Source organism: Diabrotica undecimpunctata, chromosome 2, assembly GCF_040954645.1.
Source record: "Diabrotica undecimpunctata isolate CICGRU chromosome 2, icDiaUnde3, whole genome shotgun sequence".
Taxonomy (NCBI): domain Eukaryota; kingdom Metazoa; phylum Arthropoda; class Insecta; order Coleoptera; family Chrysomelidae; genus Diabrotica; species Diabrotica undecimpunctata.
In genome coordinates this window covers 161,615,532-161,633,542 of record NC_092804.1, presented here as the reverse complement: position 1 = coordinate 161,633,542, position 18,011 = coordinate 161,615,532, and the positions used below count along the sequence as shown (strand labels likewise).

Below are 18,011 nucleotides of genomic sequence, written 5' to 3'. Positions count from 1 at the left end.
TTACGGGAGAAGATTTTACGTGACAACGTCTTTTTTATATATTATTTTATATATTATATATTATTATATTATTATTTTATATATTATTTATTTTATATTATATTATTGATCTTATTATTTTCTACAAAATTTATTTGAAAATTTTTTCGATATATCAATTAGTTGCGGAGATATCGATCATTGAAGTTATTGTTTGCTACCAGTATTTTATATATTTATTTTTTTCAGTTATAAAAAATTACTATTTCCAATTGTGTCTACCAAGTATGGTCACATGTATTTGCCTACATATTAAATAATAATAAGTACAGATAATGTTATGTGACGTTCACTTCTGATTATATATATTTTACTTTACTTACTTAATCAGTAGACCCATTTGTACCTTTCGGTGTTGGGCCGTTTAAAATACAATTCATTACATTACACTATTTGACAGTCTTCTGAGGTGTCCTAGCTCTTAACGAACTTTCTCCATTCCTTCCTATTGGATGCCATCTGTGTTGCTTCCTGCCAAGTCTTACCCTTACTCTGTAGTATCTGCGAGATATCACTGTTCCATTCTTTAATGGGTCTTCCTCTTCTGTTCTTCCCTATTGGTTTGGCGTCCCACACTCTTTTAACTTGTCTATTATTGTCCATCCGGGTTAGATGTCCGAACCATGCCAATTTTTTCTCTTTGATTGACTCGAGTATCGGTTTGATTTTGAGTCTTTCTCTTATTTCTTCATTTCTGATTCTATCAGTTCTTTTTACTCCTATCGTTCTTCTGAGGTATTTCATCTCTGCTGCCTGAATTCTGCTCTGATGTCTTTTGTTTAATATCCAATTTTCTGCTCCATATGTCACTGTAGGTCTATATATTGTTTTGTATATTGTCATCTTGGTCTTTGTTGATATTTCTTTGTTATTAAGGAATCCTCTATTTAGTGCTTGAAATAGTTTTCCTGTGTTTTCCATTCTGTTGTTAAGATCATCCTCGATGTCTCCTTTGTTGTTGATTACTGTTCCTAAGTATTTGTATGAATTTGTCTGTATTATTTTTTGTTGGTCTATCATTACTTCTATTTGATCTTTCGTCCCTTGTTTCCTTGATATTTTCATTATTTGAGTCTTCTCTTTGTTTACGTTTAAGTTGTATTTGCTTGCTTCTAGGTTCCATTTCTCTAAGTTGTATTTCAGTTTTTCTGCAGTTTCCGCAATTAATACTATGTCGTCTGCAAATATACACATCTCAGCATTTATCATTTGCATTCTGTTCCAACCGATGCAGTATTTCTTGAATGTTTTCTTACATTCTTTCACTATCTCATCTATTATATTTATGAATAGTACTGGGCTGAGACTTCCCCCTTGTCTAACTCCTTGGGTTGTTTCAAATGGTTCTGACTGTGTATTTAACATTCTTACTGTATTTGTTGTTTTCAAGTATATACTCTTTGTTGCTTCTATCAGTTCTTCACTTACTTGTTTCTTCTTTAGGCTTTCCCATATATCTTTTCTTTTGACTGAGTCAAATGCTTTTTCCATGTCTATAAAGCTCAGATGTATTTCTTTATTTTTCTTTAAGGCTTTTTCTATTACTTGTTGCATGGTGAATATATGGTCTTGTGTGTTGTGTCCTTTCCTGAATCCACTTTGTACATCCTCTAATTTATGTTCTATTTCTTTTCTAATTTTCCTTTCTATTATGGTTTCGTATACTTTTGCTGCTATATATATTTTAATATTTTTAATTTTAAAGAATCAATTTGAAAATCAAAACACTTATTCAGATCGAAGGTTCAAATTTTTGCTAAATAAATTTGAAATTAATTAAAATTTGTAAATGTAAATGGTAAAGTTGAAAATTAAAACATTTACTAAAATTGGAATTTGAAATTCTTGCTAAACACAGTTAAATTCTAACTCCGCGCGTGGTGATTGGTCGGTTTAGTTCGTTTGTTTGGTCGCCCTGTTTTGACAGGTTAGAAGTTATAATTTGTTATTTTAAATGTTTGACTAGCAATACGCGCTGTTTCTTCTCAATCGACTGAATTACGATTGATTGCAGAGTGATTTAAACTAATAATTTACTTAACACTATCAACATTTGTCAATAGTATGACATAACCTATAAACTCAGTTTCTCAACTTTTGTGTCAATCTAACAATTAATCAATCAATCATAGTTTACGATAATGAAATATTAGTGTACAATTATTTACCTTTATTGTTGTAGTTGTTGTAAATGACGAATCTAAGCACTCCACATTTTCACTACAGACACAGCTGACGATACTTTCAACGATTTTTAACTTTAGCGATTCAACGCGCCTAATTCTCTAGTGCCGCGCGCAGCGGACCGATCATGTTTGAGTGGGAGAGAGACGCAAGGCATTCGCCGGTCCGGCGGGCCTCTCTCTCGTTCGGCGACTCACTGTAACAGACGTGAGCGGGCGTTACACTTTTTCTTAAATGACTCCGAGCCACAACCTAATTTAAGACGTTGTCACGTCAAAAAGGTTACCTGAAATACATGTCAACCAAAACACAAGAGGCATACCATAATTACAAGACAATTAGAAACGAAACACTTGCACTTGTAAGAAAAATAAAAAATGATCACTGGGAACACTTTTCGAAAGAAATTTAACATGATTTTTACGGTCTGCGGAAAGCGTTTAACAGAGTAAGACTCAAAGATGTAATCCATCTTCTGTATAATAGAGACGTTCCCCAAATATTATAAAAACTATCGAAAACATCTACCAAAACAGCAAAATGGAAGTCAAACTAGATGGACAACTTACAGAACCTATACAAATAGGCAGCGGAATAAGACAAGGGGATTCATTGAGTCCCATGCTCTTCAATTTGATCATGGATGAAATCATCAAAACCGTTAACAAAGGAAGAGGATACAGAACGGGAAACAAAGAAATCAAAATACTCTGTTACTCTGTTAGTTTTTTTTTTGAAGATTATTGTTTTGTTTTATCACACAAGATTTAGTATACATCAGGATAAATTTTGTTTAAGGGTGGGTGATCCATGAACCATAAATATTCTTTTCTTTTGTGTCTTGATATTGAGTACTTATTTAAATATCTGGAGGTATTCACAGGTTGATAAATGAATACCTGGCGCCCATACAGATTCTTCTTCTTCCTACGCCGTCTCCATTAACGGAGGTTGGCGACCACATTTCTAAAAGTTTCTCTGTCTTTTGCAACGTGGAATAATTCATCTACGGTCATGTTTGTCCAGTCTCGAATATTTCGCAGCCATGACTTTCTCTTTCTACCTATTCCCTTTTTGCCATCGACTCTACCTTGCATGATGACCTGCAGAAGACTATATTTATCATTCCTCAGTATGTCTCCAAGGTATGCAGTCTTGCGTACTTTTATTGTTCTCAACAATTTTTTGTCTCGACCCATCATTCTCAGCACTTCCTCATTGGTGACCCTGACAGTCCATGGAATTCTCAACATTCTCCGGTATATCCAAAGTTCAAAGGCTTCAAGCTTCTTAACTATTTGCGCTTTTAACATCCATGTTTCTACCCCGTACAATAGTTGGGACCAGACGTAACATTCAACAAACCTCAGTCTCAGCGCAGTATTCAGATTTTTGTCACAGAACAATTTCTTGAATTTTAACAACGCTGCCCTTGCCATTTCTATTCGTACCCTGATCTTTTGGTCTAGATCTAATTCTGTGTTGATGTAAGCTCCCAGATATTTATATTTTGTCACTCTCTCTATTGGCTGCCCACCAAGGGTTAGTTGTTAATTATTTATTGGACTCCTTGATACTATCATAAATTTGGGCTTATCTGTGTTGATGCGTGTTGATGTGTCCCATTTGAATGCATTCACTATTTATTGCATCTATTAGTAAAGTTTGTAGTTCTTCTATAATCTCAGCCATACAGATTATTTATTGGTTTTTTGAACCTCTGAAACGAAGAAGCAATTTCCCTAAGAGAATACTCTCCTTGGAGATTAAGGGTTCTCAATCTTCTTTGAGTAGAACTTGATTAATATCGTAAAAATTACGGGTACAATTTTTTTAGCTTAACAAGCATTTCCTCCCTTTACCCTGCACATATTTAATATGTTTGGATTGTTTTCTTGCACTATTGATCTTTCTGTAAAAGTTTCTGAGATATGATGACACAATTAATTTATTTCAATCATTTTGATCATACTATGTATATATTTTTATTAACATTTATTAGATCTAATTATTATCTCATGAATATTTAAATAAAATCTAATGCAATATTCCTGTATTATTCAAGAAAATATAATAATTATTCAAAAATCTACGCCTATGCTCGAAAGGTATCGATATTATATCCTTTTATTATCTCTATAATATTATGTACAAATTTATATCCTGTATTGTTCTTCACATACATACCTTAAAATTATATATTTTCTAATTTTGTAATATTTGCTACAAATGCGTATATTTGGCACATCAGCTAATGTCAAATCACTCATCAACGCATAACCATCTTGTAAAATCACTTGTTTCCTAGAATTTTTCTTTGATAGGGCAACACCGATCGAGTCCATGTGGACTAGACATGTAGCTGTCTGGAATTGTAGGCGTTTTAGAACCAATATGCGGCTCTTATTGGTGTACATCATTCTGACGTATTCCGTATTCGACCACGTGGTGCACTTCTCCCGCTTCGACAGATGAGTTCGTTCGGTTTGGTTTGGATTGTGTTCGTCTTCATAACTAAAATTATTGTTTTTTAGTTACAAAAACAATAAAAATTTGCGGAAATTGTTGCATATTGATAATGTATTGATTTGCTATGTTTGTTTGTGATGAACTTCGAAGGTAGTTTAAGTGATAGCCGAGTAATAGGTGACCGCGTCGGATTTTGAGGTTAGGAATTGATTTCAATTGTTTTGGTTTGTAATTTTATAGAAATATGGCGTTTTTTGTATCATTTGGACAAACAAAAGCATTTTTCGTAAACTATTAGTGACTCACAAGGATTTACATTTTTGAAAAACATGTATCCGGCTCCTACAAGACATCCCTCAAGTGCGGTAAGTATAAAATCTTGACTTTGGTGGTAAATAAAGTGGTTTCAACAGGGACGTAGATAAAAGGTTTTTTCCACATTTAAATTTATCAATTAACAACTTATTTTTTTAACATAATTTCCTTTAACCTTCGAATTATTAGTTTGTATATTATTGTGTTTATATTAGCATCAGCTAGATGTTTTTAATTGTTGACCATTATCACAGCAAAACGCATGAAAATATATGCGAGAATAATTATGGAGGCTTTACAATCCTTAATTTGATATCGTTGCTTATCGCAGAAAAGTGTATTAATCTTTTAATGCTATTATTCGATTCTTATGTGGGCGATCATGATGGCAATAATTCTCATTTGACTGATTGCTGATTGAAATAGCTGAACAGTTTTGCAATTCAACCAGATTTTTAATACTTATTTGAGACGAAATTGCGGTAGATTCAAACTTTAATGGGTCAGACACGAACAAATATGAAACGCAAGAAAAATGGACTACAATATAAACAGAAAATAGAAAACACACAGTTAACGGGGATTTGATATAATACAGTATACTTCCTCTATAACGAACACGGTTATTACGAGGTTTCGCTTATAACGAGATACATTAGATGTCCCGTCAAATTTCTATTGAACTATAACCGTCTATAGAGAGGCAAATTTGGTTATAACGAGAGAAAATAAGATCCAAAGTGTTTTTTACGTTTTTGGTCGGGTCGTGGCTATAAATAAATACCTTTTCAAACAGCCCCTCAATAAACTTAACTGCAGCCCGCAATAAACTTCTTTACAATGAATAAATACAACTGTTTCACATCTTTAGAAAATATACTGGACCATTTAAAGCAGTTAAAAATGACACGAGTTCTTAAAATTGCAAAAGCAATAGTTTATGTTATCCTTGAAAATACGCTTTATACATTATGTAGTTGGAAAAAAATATAAGTAGAGATTTTTTGTTTTAACGTATCTCATTGATAATAAAAGTAAACAACTCTTTTATGTTTTAATATATTTCATTGACAATAAAAGTAAATAACTTTTTTTCAAAAACGCCATTCAAACAATATTTATTAGCATCTTATATTGCTCCGAATGGCTTCACTATAGAAAGTTAATGGTTTATAAAACTACAGATTCATATGTATGCACAGTATTATTGTCTGATATAACGAGATCGGTTTATAACGAGGTAATTAGCCTGTCATTTCAGTTCTCGTTATAAAGGGAATCTACTGTATAAAGAGGATAGCTCGGAAGATATTGGAGTGGATTCTCATCTTATTGTAGTTTGTTTTTATAGTAAAAAATATCGTTTCTTCCTCCTCTTGGTATTGCTCATATTTTACTGTATTTCCTGCCATGTGCTTAGGACCTCATTGTTGCAATTCAGTCCATGCGGTAGACTATCCAGATATGCCTTTAGCATTTTATTACCGATTATGTCAAGTTCTGAAGTTTCAATCTTACAGTAAAATTGTAAATTAACCCGGCAGTAGAGGGTGTTTTGAAAATCTCACCAGTGACCAGGTGGGGTCTATCAGGACCAAAATTTAAATGACCCACAAATTTCAAATAACATTCACATAATGGTGTTAAGTATTATGTCGGATTATTTATCTCTTACTTAATGATCTTGTAACATTGTATTTTCGTTTTGTTTTATTTTTCAAAAAAAATAGCAATTAATCTAAAATCTTGCACTTTCTGCTTTTATTAGCATTGATTTGTAAATAAATGTTTTCCAAAATTCCTACATATGTTTTATTAAAATATAAATATTAAGCTACATAAATTTGGTTATAACAAAAAATAGAAAAATTCTCTGCACAAAATACAAAAGTTTGAATAGTCACTAATTTTGACGTCATATAGGATTTTAAGAATGTCGAGAATTATTGCATGAAATTTTAGTTAAATCTGACAGTTGAAGGATCGTAATCGGCTAAATGTGAAAAGGTTATTTTTTGAAAATGTGGAGTAAAAATTTTAAGAATTTAAATTTTTTTTAAACAAGAACAACTAGACATTTTTAAAAATGTCTATAGGCTCCAGGTCGACTCAGCCTGAATAAAATGAGCACCTTGGGTAAAACCAGGGGTAATAATAGGCGGTTGAAGCGTAGCACTGGCCATGTTACCTTCCTTGTATACCGTAGGCCCTAGATATAGCAGACTACCCTGCTATACTCCCAAAGCCGCAAGCGGTATAAAACGGGAGACTATTATTATATATAATTTTTTTTTTAATTTACATATTAGAGGTCCCGTCCTGTATAAAATTTTTTATTGTGCATTATATTGGAACGACAGTTTGTCATAATTCCTATTCTATACATTCCAAGGAAAGTGCTTAATTAGCTAAGATTTATTTATGTATTTATTATTATTTATTACAAACACTATGGCTAAAATGTATAGTATTTAAACTACTAATATGAATATTTTTTAGAATAATTTAAAACTTACTTCACGAACGGCAGAAACTGGTAATAAAGTTGTCCCAGCCTCTTTTTCTAATTGAAAATAATTTAATAATTTTAATATTAGTCTTTGTTCATTCTCGGTATATCTCGGCATATTTAAAATATTTTTATGACAATAAATACAAAATTAAATTTTCACTGTAAAATGTCTGAAAATACTATCCTGGAATGACAATTATCATTTTATCAGTTGACATTGTCAAAGTACTGTCACTATCGAGACCATCTGCGTCAAATTATATTTATGCGTATCATTGATTGGATATCTATTTAGCGTATTCTAAACTCCAACCAATTATATATCCGTAAGTAGAATTCGCTTTAATATGCAAATACCCGTGAACGATATATAATTTTCTAAGTTCTATGTATAATAATCACAGACTCACGTTTTTTTTCTGTCACTTCTAGCTTAATGCGTTAGAGAGAATTCGATAAACTGTGACGCACTGAAAGAAGGGTTTGGGATGAACTATACCCTAAATTGTTCTCTCTGCACTCAGATCAACATGTTACAATATACTCCATACACAACCAGGACAGACAAAATGTGCAAAAATATCGCGGTTTCCGTCTTTTACAGTATTTGCAATTTCCTCTTTTATTGGTGGTCACACTGGTCACTTCTAATGGGCCTGGCATAGGTCTACTCCCTGTCCCTGTCTACTCCCTCCCTTTGTCAGATTGTAAAATGTAATAATTTCTGTTTTGCTTCTTCTCCAGTTGCTTCATCAATTTTATTTTCGAGAATCGTAAAGGATAAAAGCAATACATTTTTTGATTTTTTTGGACTCTTCAATTTTGGATAATTATCTCTGTTGAACTGAATGGTTCCGACGACTGTAAGTTGGTGAACTTCTAAACAAACGTTTTACAGTCTGATATCCAGTAAACCATCGATCCATTGTAATATTTCTTTGTGTTCCAGATAAGTGTAAACACATTCTTTAGGTTACAGCACCAGTAGAATTTTCAATCTTGAAAGGTCCGTCAGGCTGAGTTCCAGCGTAAATTTCTAAATGTGTTGTGTAAAAGGTCCTAGCATCTACGGTTGAAAATACTTTCAAACCGTATTTGTCGGGTTTGGTAGGAATAACATTTTAAAACAGCACCCTCCTCGAAATGCAAGTAACATTTCATCGAGTGTTATAATATTGTCCAGGAGAATAATTAGCTTTGCATGAAAATTTCAACAATGTTTCTTACCGGTGCCAGTTTATCTAGCGCTTCTTCTCTAGTTTCTAATGAAAACCTAACTATTCTAAAAACCATTGTAGCAGGAAATATCTCTGCTCCCAATCCATCAGTACCATAAAACTCCAACAAATTTTTACGACCACCATGTTGAGATCCAGCCAAATATAGTAAACCCCATAGTGCTTTTATTTCACACTCATCAGTGTCTTCGGTGTCATATTTCTTAGCATACTATGTGTGTTAGGTCGAATGAATATAAAGTATTTTCTATGATGATGGGAAGAATATCACCAAAAAAAGCATAAAACATTCAACAGGTGTAGAAGCATTTCTACACATTCCTGTAACTCCTGGCTAATGTGTAATTATATTCCTTGCCCAAGTACGAACATTTAGGGGTGAAGCGTCTTTTCTCCATTTCGTTCCTTCCTTACCATAATAATAAGCTGATCTACTCTCTTCTGAAACAGATTTTCGTCAGAAATCGAATCGTCGTCGCTTTCTGCCATATTTTCCACTTCTTTATTACTTATCAGTTTCTACTTCTCCATAGAGTTGTCTCAATTTTTCTATTTCTCTTTCATACAGATCCATAATTAACTATTAGAATACTGCTATGGAACACTTATAATCTATTTCTAATGAGTGTAGAGTAATAAAATCTCATGAAGTATTCAAAAGCGCTACAGGGTAATCCGTCAATAATCCGTCAATAAATTCCGTCCGCATTGCAAAATTCTGTCGTTTCATAAAGAGCAGGTAGGTATCACCCTGTTTTAAGGGATTAGTCCATTGTTATCGACAGATAAACACTGAGCCAGAGGCGCGCTAGTGGGTTAATTGACAAAAGAATATGCATTCTTAAAAATCATATTAAAGGAAATAAAAATGTAATACAGCAGAACAGTGTTATTATAAAAATATAAAATGTAACAATAAAATATATACGAACCGAAATCGGGAAATACTCACAAATACACACGAATGAACTTTACATATTGAAACACTTGTGGGGAGTTTAAATCAATTTATTCACAAAAACTACAAAAACTTTACTGGATACGTTATTACAATTCTACATCACTATAGTCTTCATCCGAAGAACTGTCATCATCCCCTGGTGTTATAATTATAGGGTCAACCACCTGATCGACCAAGTTGTCCAGTTCCCACATTTTATCTTCCTCTTTTAAAACATGCTGGATTGCTTTTTGCCAGTTTTCTGATGTGATTTCCATAATGGCTTGATCAAACAATACCTTGACATCTTTCATTTTAAATGTGGTATTGTGCCTTGCAACATATCCTTTAACTTGTGCCCATACAAGTTCTATGGGATTTAATTCGCAATGATAAGGCGGTAGGCGTAGCACAGTTACTTTATACTTTTCTGCTACATCTTCTACGGCATATTTTATGAAGCGAGATTTATGTTGTTTTACTACGGCTAGTAGTTCCTTCTTTATTGAATTCGTCTCAAACTGAATACCTTTATTTGACAGCCAGTTAATAATTTCTTGCTTTCTCCAAGCTGAAGTTGGTACCTTCTCTATGCGCCTTGAATGGTAGCTTGCATTATCCATAACCACGACCGAATCAGCTGGAAGAAATTTTAACATTTCCCCGAAGTAGTCTTCGAAGACATCCGAATTCATGTCCTCATGATAATCTCCCGTCCGACACGACTCAAAGCTTAACAAACCTTCTTTTAAAAATCCTTCTTCGCTTCCAATGTGAGCAATTATAAGCCTCTTCCCTTTTCCCGAAGGCACTTTAATACCCGTCGAAAGGCCTTCTATGAAAGCTTGGCGAGCACTTGTTACATTTTTATCTTGCCACATTTTTTGGACTATATAACCTTCGTTTATCCACGTCTCATCAAGATAAAAAATTTTCTTGTGCTCTCTGCGGTACTGTTTTATAGTTCTCAAATATTTTCGTCTCCAGCAAATGATTTCATCACTTTCCAGTAATAGTGCCTTTCGATTGTGCTTTTCCCAGGAAAAATTCATACTTTTTAAAGTTTTCCATAAAAGTTTTCTGGATATCAAAGGAATATCGTTATCTTGGCTTATCTCCATTAGTATTTTGTCAAGGGTGGGTATTTCCTTTTTAAAATAAAACGAATGAACTTTTCTTCGAATGTCACGTTTGGTGTCTTCACCTAAGATTTTTATTGGTCTTCCTGATTTTCTCTTGCATGGACTTAACTGGCCTGATATCTTTCTTTCTCGCAATAATTTAAAAATCGTGGACTGTCCAATTCCAGTCATTCGGGCACATCGCTCAACACTTTCTTGCACAGACAAACTAGGGTGATCGTGTTTTATGCAATCATATACATTTAAAATTATAACTTTTTCACTAACAGATAGCGGAGAATTTTTTACACCTCTTTTCTTTGGAGTAAATGTCGCCATTTTATAACTTTTTCACTATTTCTATATCACAATATTACTGTACAATATCACAATAAAATAAAAGAGGGATTATAATGAAAGTGTAAGTAAAACCTCATTTCGCGTTATTAGTCTTCATGTTGATTTATTTTAGTTCTTAGTAATATTAGGAGGTGCGTCATACCCTTATCAGTTTCTTCTAATGCTTTTATTCGTTCAGTAAGGAAGTGAATTTGTTTTTATAAATAAAAATGTAATTAGCTTTAATGACCATATAATGGAATACGAGTTTGAAGAATAAGTTAATCGAAAAATTAAATAAAATTGGTTATCACAAAATATCCAAAATATGATATTTTGAGGTACATCAATTTTTGACGACGAAGTTGACATCCGTCCATTTGCCTACGCCCATGACGACACCGAAATTCAGGCAAATTTTATGACACTTCATGATTTATTACTCTACACTCATTTGAAACCAATTATAGTTACTTGTTTTATTTCTTGATTTTTGATAAATTCAAATACATACTTACCATCACAAACTTTACATAGCACACACCAGCTAACGAATTTGGAAAGTACTCGATTAAAAAATTCGGGATTTCACCGAGGGGCATTTGCATCAGTATTCCGGGGAGTCCCTGAAAGTCGGATTGTATCGGGAAGAACTTATTTTTCTAAGTAGCTGAAATTTTTTAATAAATCCGTTAAAAGCCACAAACAAATTATATTTTAGGTCAAAAACCGAAAAATAAATTTGTTCCAAAAATATCGCCATTAGTTGAAGTGAGCAATTATTGAAAGGTACTGAAAAGGTCATTTGTGTAATATAAATAACAGATAAAATACAATCATTTTCATTCTTGCATGGACCAATAGACCACACGTGTCCACTCCCAGGTTAATAGTAACTGCATCAGGAATGGATCTATAAAGACTTCTATACTGGGAGATAATAATCTGAAGTTCAATCTTTCTCATTTATGCCTCTCACGGTACTAAAAATACCTTGTAAAATAGATCTTACCACTCTTGTAAAAATCTAATTTTCTTTTGCAAAAAAAATAATGTGTATGTGTACTAAGAGCCACAGATCACAGAGACGAAATATTTACTGCTGTAACCGTTTCCGAGAAACAGTGGGTATGGTAATCCTAACTTTACGGTAAAGCTAGCATTGCCATAATTGTGGTTGATTGGTATATTAACCAATCCCCAAAAACCATCCCATCAACGCCTAGCTGAAAACACACCCCCGGAAAAATCGAGATATCCGCCAAAAAGCGAACGAATAAGCGCAATTGCGTAAGGGCACTTCTTTTTTAAAACCCTTCTCGAATTTTATATTTCAAATTTGCCGTTCCAGAGATTAAGTAACTGTCCGCTATAGAGCAGTAATTTTTGGACGCAAAATGTTTGGCGCCATACTTAAAATATAGGAACAATGAAAAAAAAAATAAAGAAAAAAAAATTGTAAGTAATCAAAAATCAACAAAGTTGTGCCATATATAATAGATTAGACACAAAAAAAGTAGTTGAAATTGTGTCATTTTTTAGCATTCCAGACGGTAATAGTACTGCAAGTGTCATTAATGCAACGAGAGATAAAGAATATATTTTTAAGTTAAAATAGTTTTACCAATATTGTAAGCTACATACTGTTACGTGGTCAAAATAGATTACTTTGAACCAACAGACAGTTTACTAACAAAATTTTCTCAAATGCCAACAAAATTATTTTCGAGTGCTTTTGCCATAATAAATATACGAGTTATTTGGATTAAACATTTCAAAAACGAGGTTTCAATAAGAAAATAATATGTTTAGCCTGAAACGTATCCTTCTTTCACCTGTAAAGTTTTGAATCGATTATGCAAGTGCTGATGTATTCAATTTTCCAGTGCTTTGAAATCGTTTTAACGCATTTCACATATTGTTTGTGTACTAAAGAATGCGAATTCATAAAATCTATCTAACTTAGCAAATTACAATATTTATATCCAATAATGAGACTAGAAACATAAAAACAACTGATTACCTAGGGCAAAGTACTACAAAAAAAAAACAGATAAACGCAAAATATTCTGTCTCATACTTTTCAATTGTCTAATCGAACGGTTTAAAAAATTTATAGCTCGAAAATAGCTCTGATCGACTATGCCAAAATAGAAGAAGTCATTTTTTAAAACGAAATAAACTGCACATATTTTTATTCACCTGCCATAGCTGGTAAAATATCTATATTCATACAATCAACAATTTTATTCAACGTCTATAGCGAAATCATATTTCTATCGGAAGTTGCGGAATGTATTGTGGTCAACGGAAGACGTATCAATAACATTAGATATGCTGACGATACGGTCATCTTAGCAAACAATTTCAGATTATAACATAAAACACGTGCGAAAATTATAGAGTGAAAAGGATATAATTAGTATACTAGAGGCATATGGAGTAAAAGATGATGAACTGGTACACGACAAAAATATTTTCGAACAGCTAAATGCAGAAATAGCAAACATTGGTACAAGAGAAATCATCTTATACAGCGATTTTAATTCAAGAGTAGGAAAAAATTCAAGGTAGTTGGGAAAATTTGGGGAAGATACCCTGAATTATAATGGTTGAAGATTACTGGATATACAAAGTGAGTTTTTAGTGCGACGATAATTCCATTATTGTGCAGAATATTATATAATATAAATAGGACACCCTGTATATTTCTCATATTTAGATTCCTCTCATAATACCTGTTCTTACAATATGGGTTTAGCACTACTATACTGGGTATTTAACGATTTATGACATTTTTATTTCGATGTCGCTATGAAATAAACAACCTGTATATAAAGAAGGAATACATAAATAAGTAATTATTAATTTTACATAAGAAGGTAAACAATATGTTCTAGATTTCAAATTAAGCTTAACAGAAATCATTAACGAATATTCGTATACAGTGTGAACTACAAAAGAAAATTACGATTGTCTCATTCTTTAAATGTACAACCATATATTTTATTTTTTCAAAATATTTCATTTATGATATTTTTATGAAGCATTCCCTATAATTAAACTCATTACTGTCCGAGATATTTTAGTTATCTTCAAATTTCGGGAATACATTCAATTTTTGTAAGTAGAAATAACTTACTCTTGTGTAATAATATAGCAAAATTATTTTTATTTAACCCTCCGTTAGTGACGTGACTAAGAATGGCATATTTTCATCCATTTTTTATGTGCAATTTTTTTGGAACGCGTGCATAAAAGCGGTCTTTGTGTAGAAAGACCGCGAAGAAAGTGTAAAATCAATATTGTACCTAAATTTTATAGTTTGTTAGCACATACTAACAACTGTATCTTTAGTATCATCGACGAAATGCCAACAGTTTAACAAAAGTAAAACTCTGTCACGAGTCATCACTGAACTAATTGTGAACTTATTGTGAAATAGATTATTCTTGGACCAATAGAGTTGTACTTTTGAATATTAACAATTCCATGCAGATCACGCAGGCAAACTTTAACATTTTATCATAAGTAAACCAGTTGTCACTTTTTATATCGAGATTTTGGCATTACATGTTTTTGTAGTAGAACTTCTGCATAGAGGTTAGTTTCTTGAATCATGATTTTAATTAGGATATTATCGACCAACAATCAAAAACAATCTAAAGGTGTTTTTGCATCATCCAGAGTATTATAATCTTGTTCTTTTTTACAAATCATTTGAAATATGACTTCATAAGTTTCACTTATATCTGACCATTCGATAATACCCGGTTCATCAATATTGTTATCGTTGATAATCTCCGCAGAGTTATTTTCTTCTTAATTCTCTCCAAAACCATTATCTTCTTCCATAGAACCATTTGACGACTCTGAGAAGGGCACAAAATTTCTGACTAAAACTGAATCATCTGAATTTTCTGAAGAAAAAGCTATTATTGCAACTGTGGTTCAATCTAAACTGAATTAATACACAATACAAATAATTGCAGTTCCTTCGACTTGTTCAAAGCTGCAATCTCAAAAGTGAAAATAGCTGTGATGATTACCAAACTCCTTATAGGAGACAAATAATTTCTTCTTCTTCTTTCAGTGCCTATTCGTTCCGAATATTGGCAATCATTCTGGCTATAATTTTATTGACTGATGCTTTAAATAGATTCGTTGTTGTTGTGGAGAACCATTTCCTCAGGTTCTTCAAACATGATATTCTCCTTCTCCCAATTCCTCGCTTTCCGAATACTTTACCCTGTAGGATTACCTTCAGTAATCTGTATTTAGTGCTGTTTCTCATTATATGTCCGAGATATTCCAACTTTCTCCTTTTAATGGTATACATCACCTCTCTTTCTTTGCCCACTCTTCGTAATACGGTCTCGTTGGTTATCTTGTCTGTCCATGATATCCTTAGAATTCGCCTGTATAGCAACATCTCGAAGGCTTCAAGTTTTTTCTCCATTGCTTCAGTTAGTGTCCAGGATTCAACTCCGTAATACAATATTGAGAAGATATAACATCGTAGGAGCCTTACTTTTATCTCCAGATTAAGATTGTGGCTTTTAAAGAGTTTGGCCATGTTATTGAATGCACTCCTAGCCTTCTCTATTCTACATTTTATTTCCTGTAAGTGATCCCATTGTTCATTTACTGTTGTTCCAAGATAGTTATACTGTTTTACTCGGTCCACTGGTGTATTATTGATAAGTAGTTGAGCGTCTCTAACTTTATTTTTGCTGATGATCATAAATTTAGTTTTTTTTATATTTACTTGAAGTCCAAATCTTTCACTTACTTCATTTACTTTGTTTATTAGTTGCTGTAAACTGTTCAAACTGTCTGCAAAAATAACGGTGTCGTCTGCATAACGGATGTTGTTTAGGCGTTCTCCATTTAGAAGTATTCCATGTTCGCATTTTTCCAAGGCTTCACTAAATATTTCCTCTGAATATAGATTAAATAATATAGGTGAAAGTATACAACCTTGTCTAACGCCTCGTAGAATCTGGATCATTTCCGTTGGTTCACCTCCAAAATTCGTTCTTATTGTGGCTGATTGGTTCCAGTATAAATTTTGTATTATACGCCGATCTTTATCATCCATATGGGCTTTTGTTAGAATATCCATCATTTTTTGGTGTTGAACTGTATCAAATGCTTTTTGGTAGTCCACAAAGCAGGTGTAAATATCGCAAGTCATATCTCTGCATCTACATCTTTGAAATAATACTTGTAGACTAAACAGTGCATCTCTTGTACCTACGCCTTTCATGAATCCAAACTGTGTGTCTTGTATTCTCTCTTCGCATAGCTTGTATATTCTACGATGTATAATTTTAAGAAAAAGTTTTAATGTATGGCTCATTAGACTTATTAGCCTATATTCTCCGCACTTTTTTGCTCCCTGTTTCTTTGGTAAGGTAATAAATTCTGAAAGTAGCCAATCTTTTGGGATATTGCCTGTGTCATAGATATTATTGAAGATTTTACATAGTACTCTTAAAGATTCATTTTCAAGAAGTTTAAGAAATTCAGATTGTACTCCGTCTGGTCCTGGAGCTCTACCTTCTTTTAGTGATATTATGGCTGCTCTTATTTCTGCCACTAGTATAGGTGGTCCTGTTTCCGTAGGTATTGGGGGCTGGTTCTCTCTCTCATCAAAAAATAAATTTCTTATGTAATTTTTCCAGGTATCATTGATACTCTCTTTGTCCACGATTATCTCTCCATTGTCATTAACAAGTTTACTTATTCTTCTGTTTTTACATTTACCTGTAATTTCTCTTACCTTCTTATGTACGTTGAAGTCGTCGTATTTACTTTGGAGAATTTCGATTTCTTGGCATTTTTTCTCCAGTTCTTTCTGTTTGTCTTCTCTGATCTTTCTCTGTATCTCTCGCTGTAATGTTTTATACATGGAGTTATCGTTCTTGTTTTTCCTTCTTTCTTCCATTAGTTGCAGAATCTCTGTCGTCATCCATGTCTTATTCTTACCTTCTTCGTTCTTCATAAAATTGTCTTTAATGTCGTCTATTGTTTTCTTAAGGGATTCTATCTTATCTTCTGTGCTTTCCGTTGTATTATCGATTTCTTTAAATTTTCTATTTAATGTTTTGCTGACTATTTCTTTTACTTCGCTACATTTCAGTTTTCTCATGTCATGTTTTTTTACAGTTTTTCCGCGTATTTTCTTTAACTTAGTTCTATACACGCCCACTAAAGGATTGTGGTCAGATTGAATATCAGCGCCTGGGTAGGTTTTAATACTGTTGAAACTATTTCGATATCTTTTGTTAACAAGCATATAGTCTATTTGATTTCTAATAATAACGTCTTCTCCGTTCTCTCTAGGTGATTTCCACGTATACAGGCGTCTAGGCGGTAGTTTGTAAAATGTGTTTAGCACGATTAAGTCATGCTCAGCTGCAAAGATACTCATTGTTTCTCCGCGTTGATTTCTCTCTCCTAATCCATGTGGACCAATATGTTGCCCTTCTTTTCCGTTACCTATTTTTGCATTGAAATCTCCCATGATTATAAGGAGTTCGTGTCTCGGTATATCTCTTATAAGGTTGCTTATTTGTTTGTAGAATTCTGATATTTCTTCATCACTATGGTCTGCTGTGGGTGCATAGACTTGTATGATGTTTGTGTTCACCGGTGACGTATTTATTTGTAACAGGAGGATTCTATCGTTCACTGGTATGAAGTTGTTGACTTGTTTGGCTACACTTTTATGCGTGATAATTCCAACCCCATTCTCATATGTACCATTTTCTGATCCTGAATAGTATACTCTGTAGTCTTCTATATCACAATAACTTGAGTCAGGCCACCTCATTTCACTTATGCCCATT

The 18,011-nt window shown here is 33.0% G+C and overlaps 1 protein-coding gene across 2 annotated transcripts in view; it reads left to right on the top strand.

The window, feature by feature from the left end:
- The first annotated feature begins 4,682 nt into the window (after nt 1-4,682).
- gro (TLE family member transcriptional corepressor groucho) overlaps nt 4,683-18,011 on the top strand; it is a 577,477-nt gene continuing 564,148 nt past the window's right edge. For both annotated transcript variants that reach the window (XM_072523889.1, XM_072523886.1), the window contains exon 1: nt 4,683-5,057. In XM_072523889.1, the coding sequence (XP_072379990.1) occupies nt 5,022-5,057 (36 nt within the window). In that variant the 5' untranslated portion in view covers nt 4,683-5,021. The remainder of the gene's footprint in view (nt 5,058-18,011) is intronic.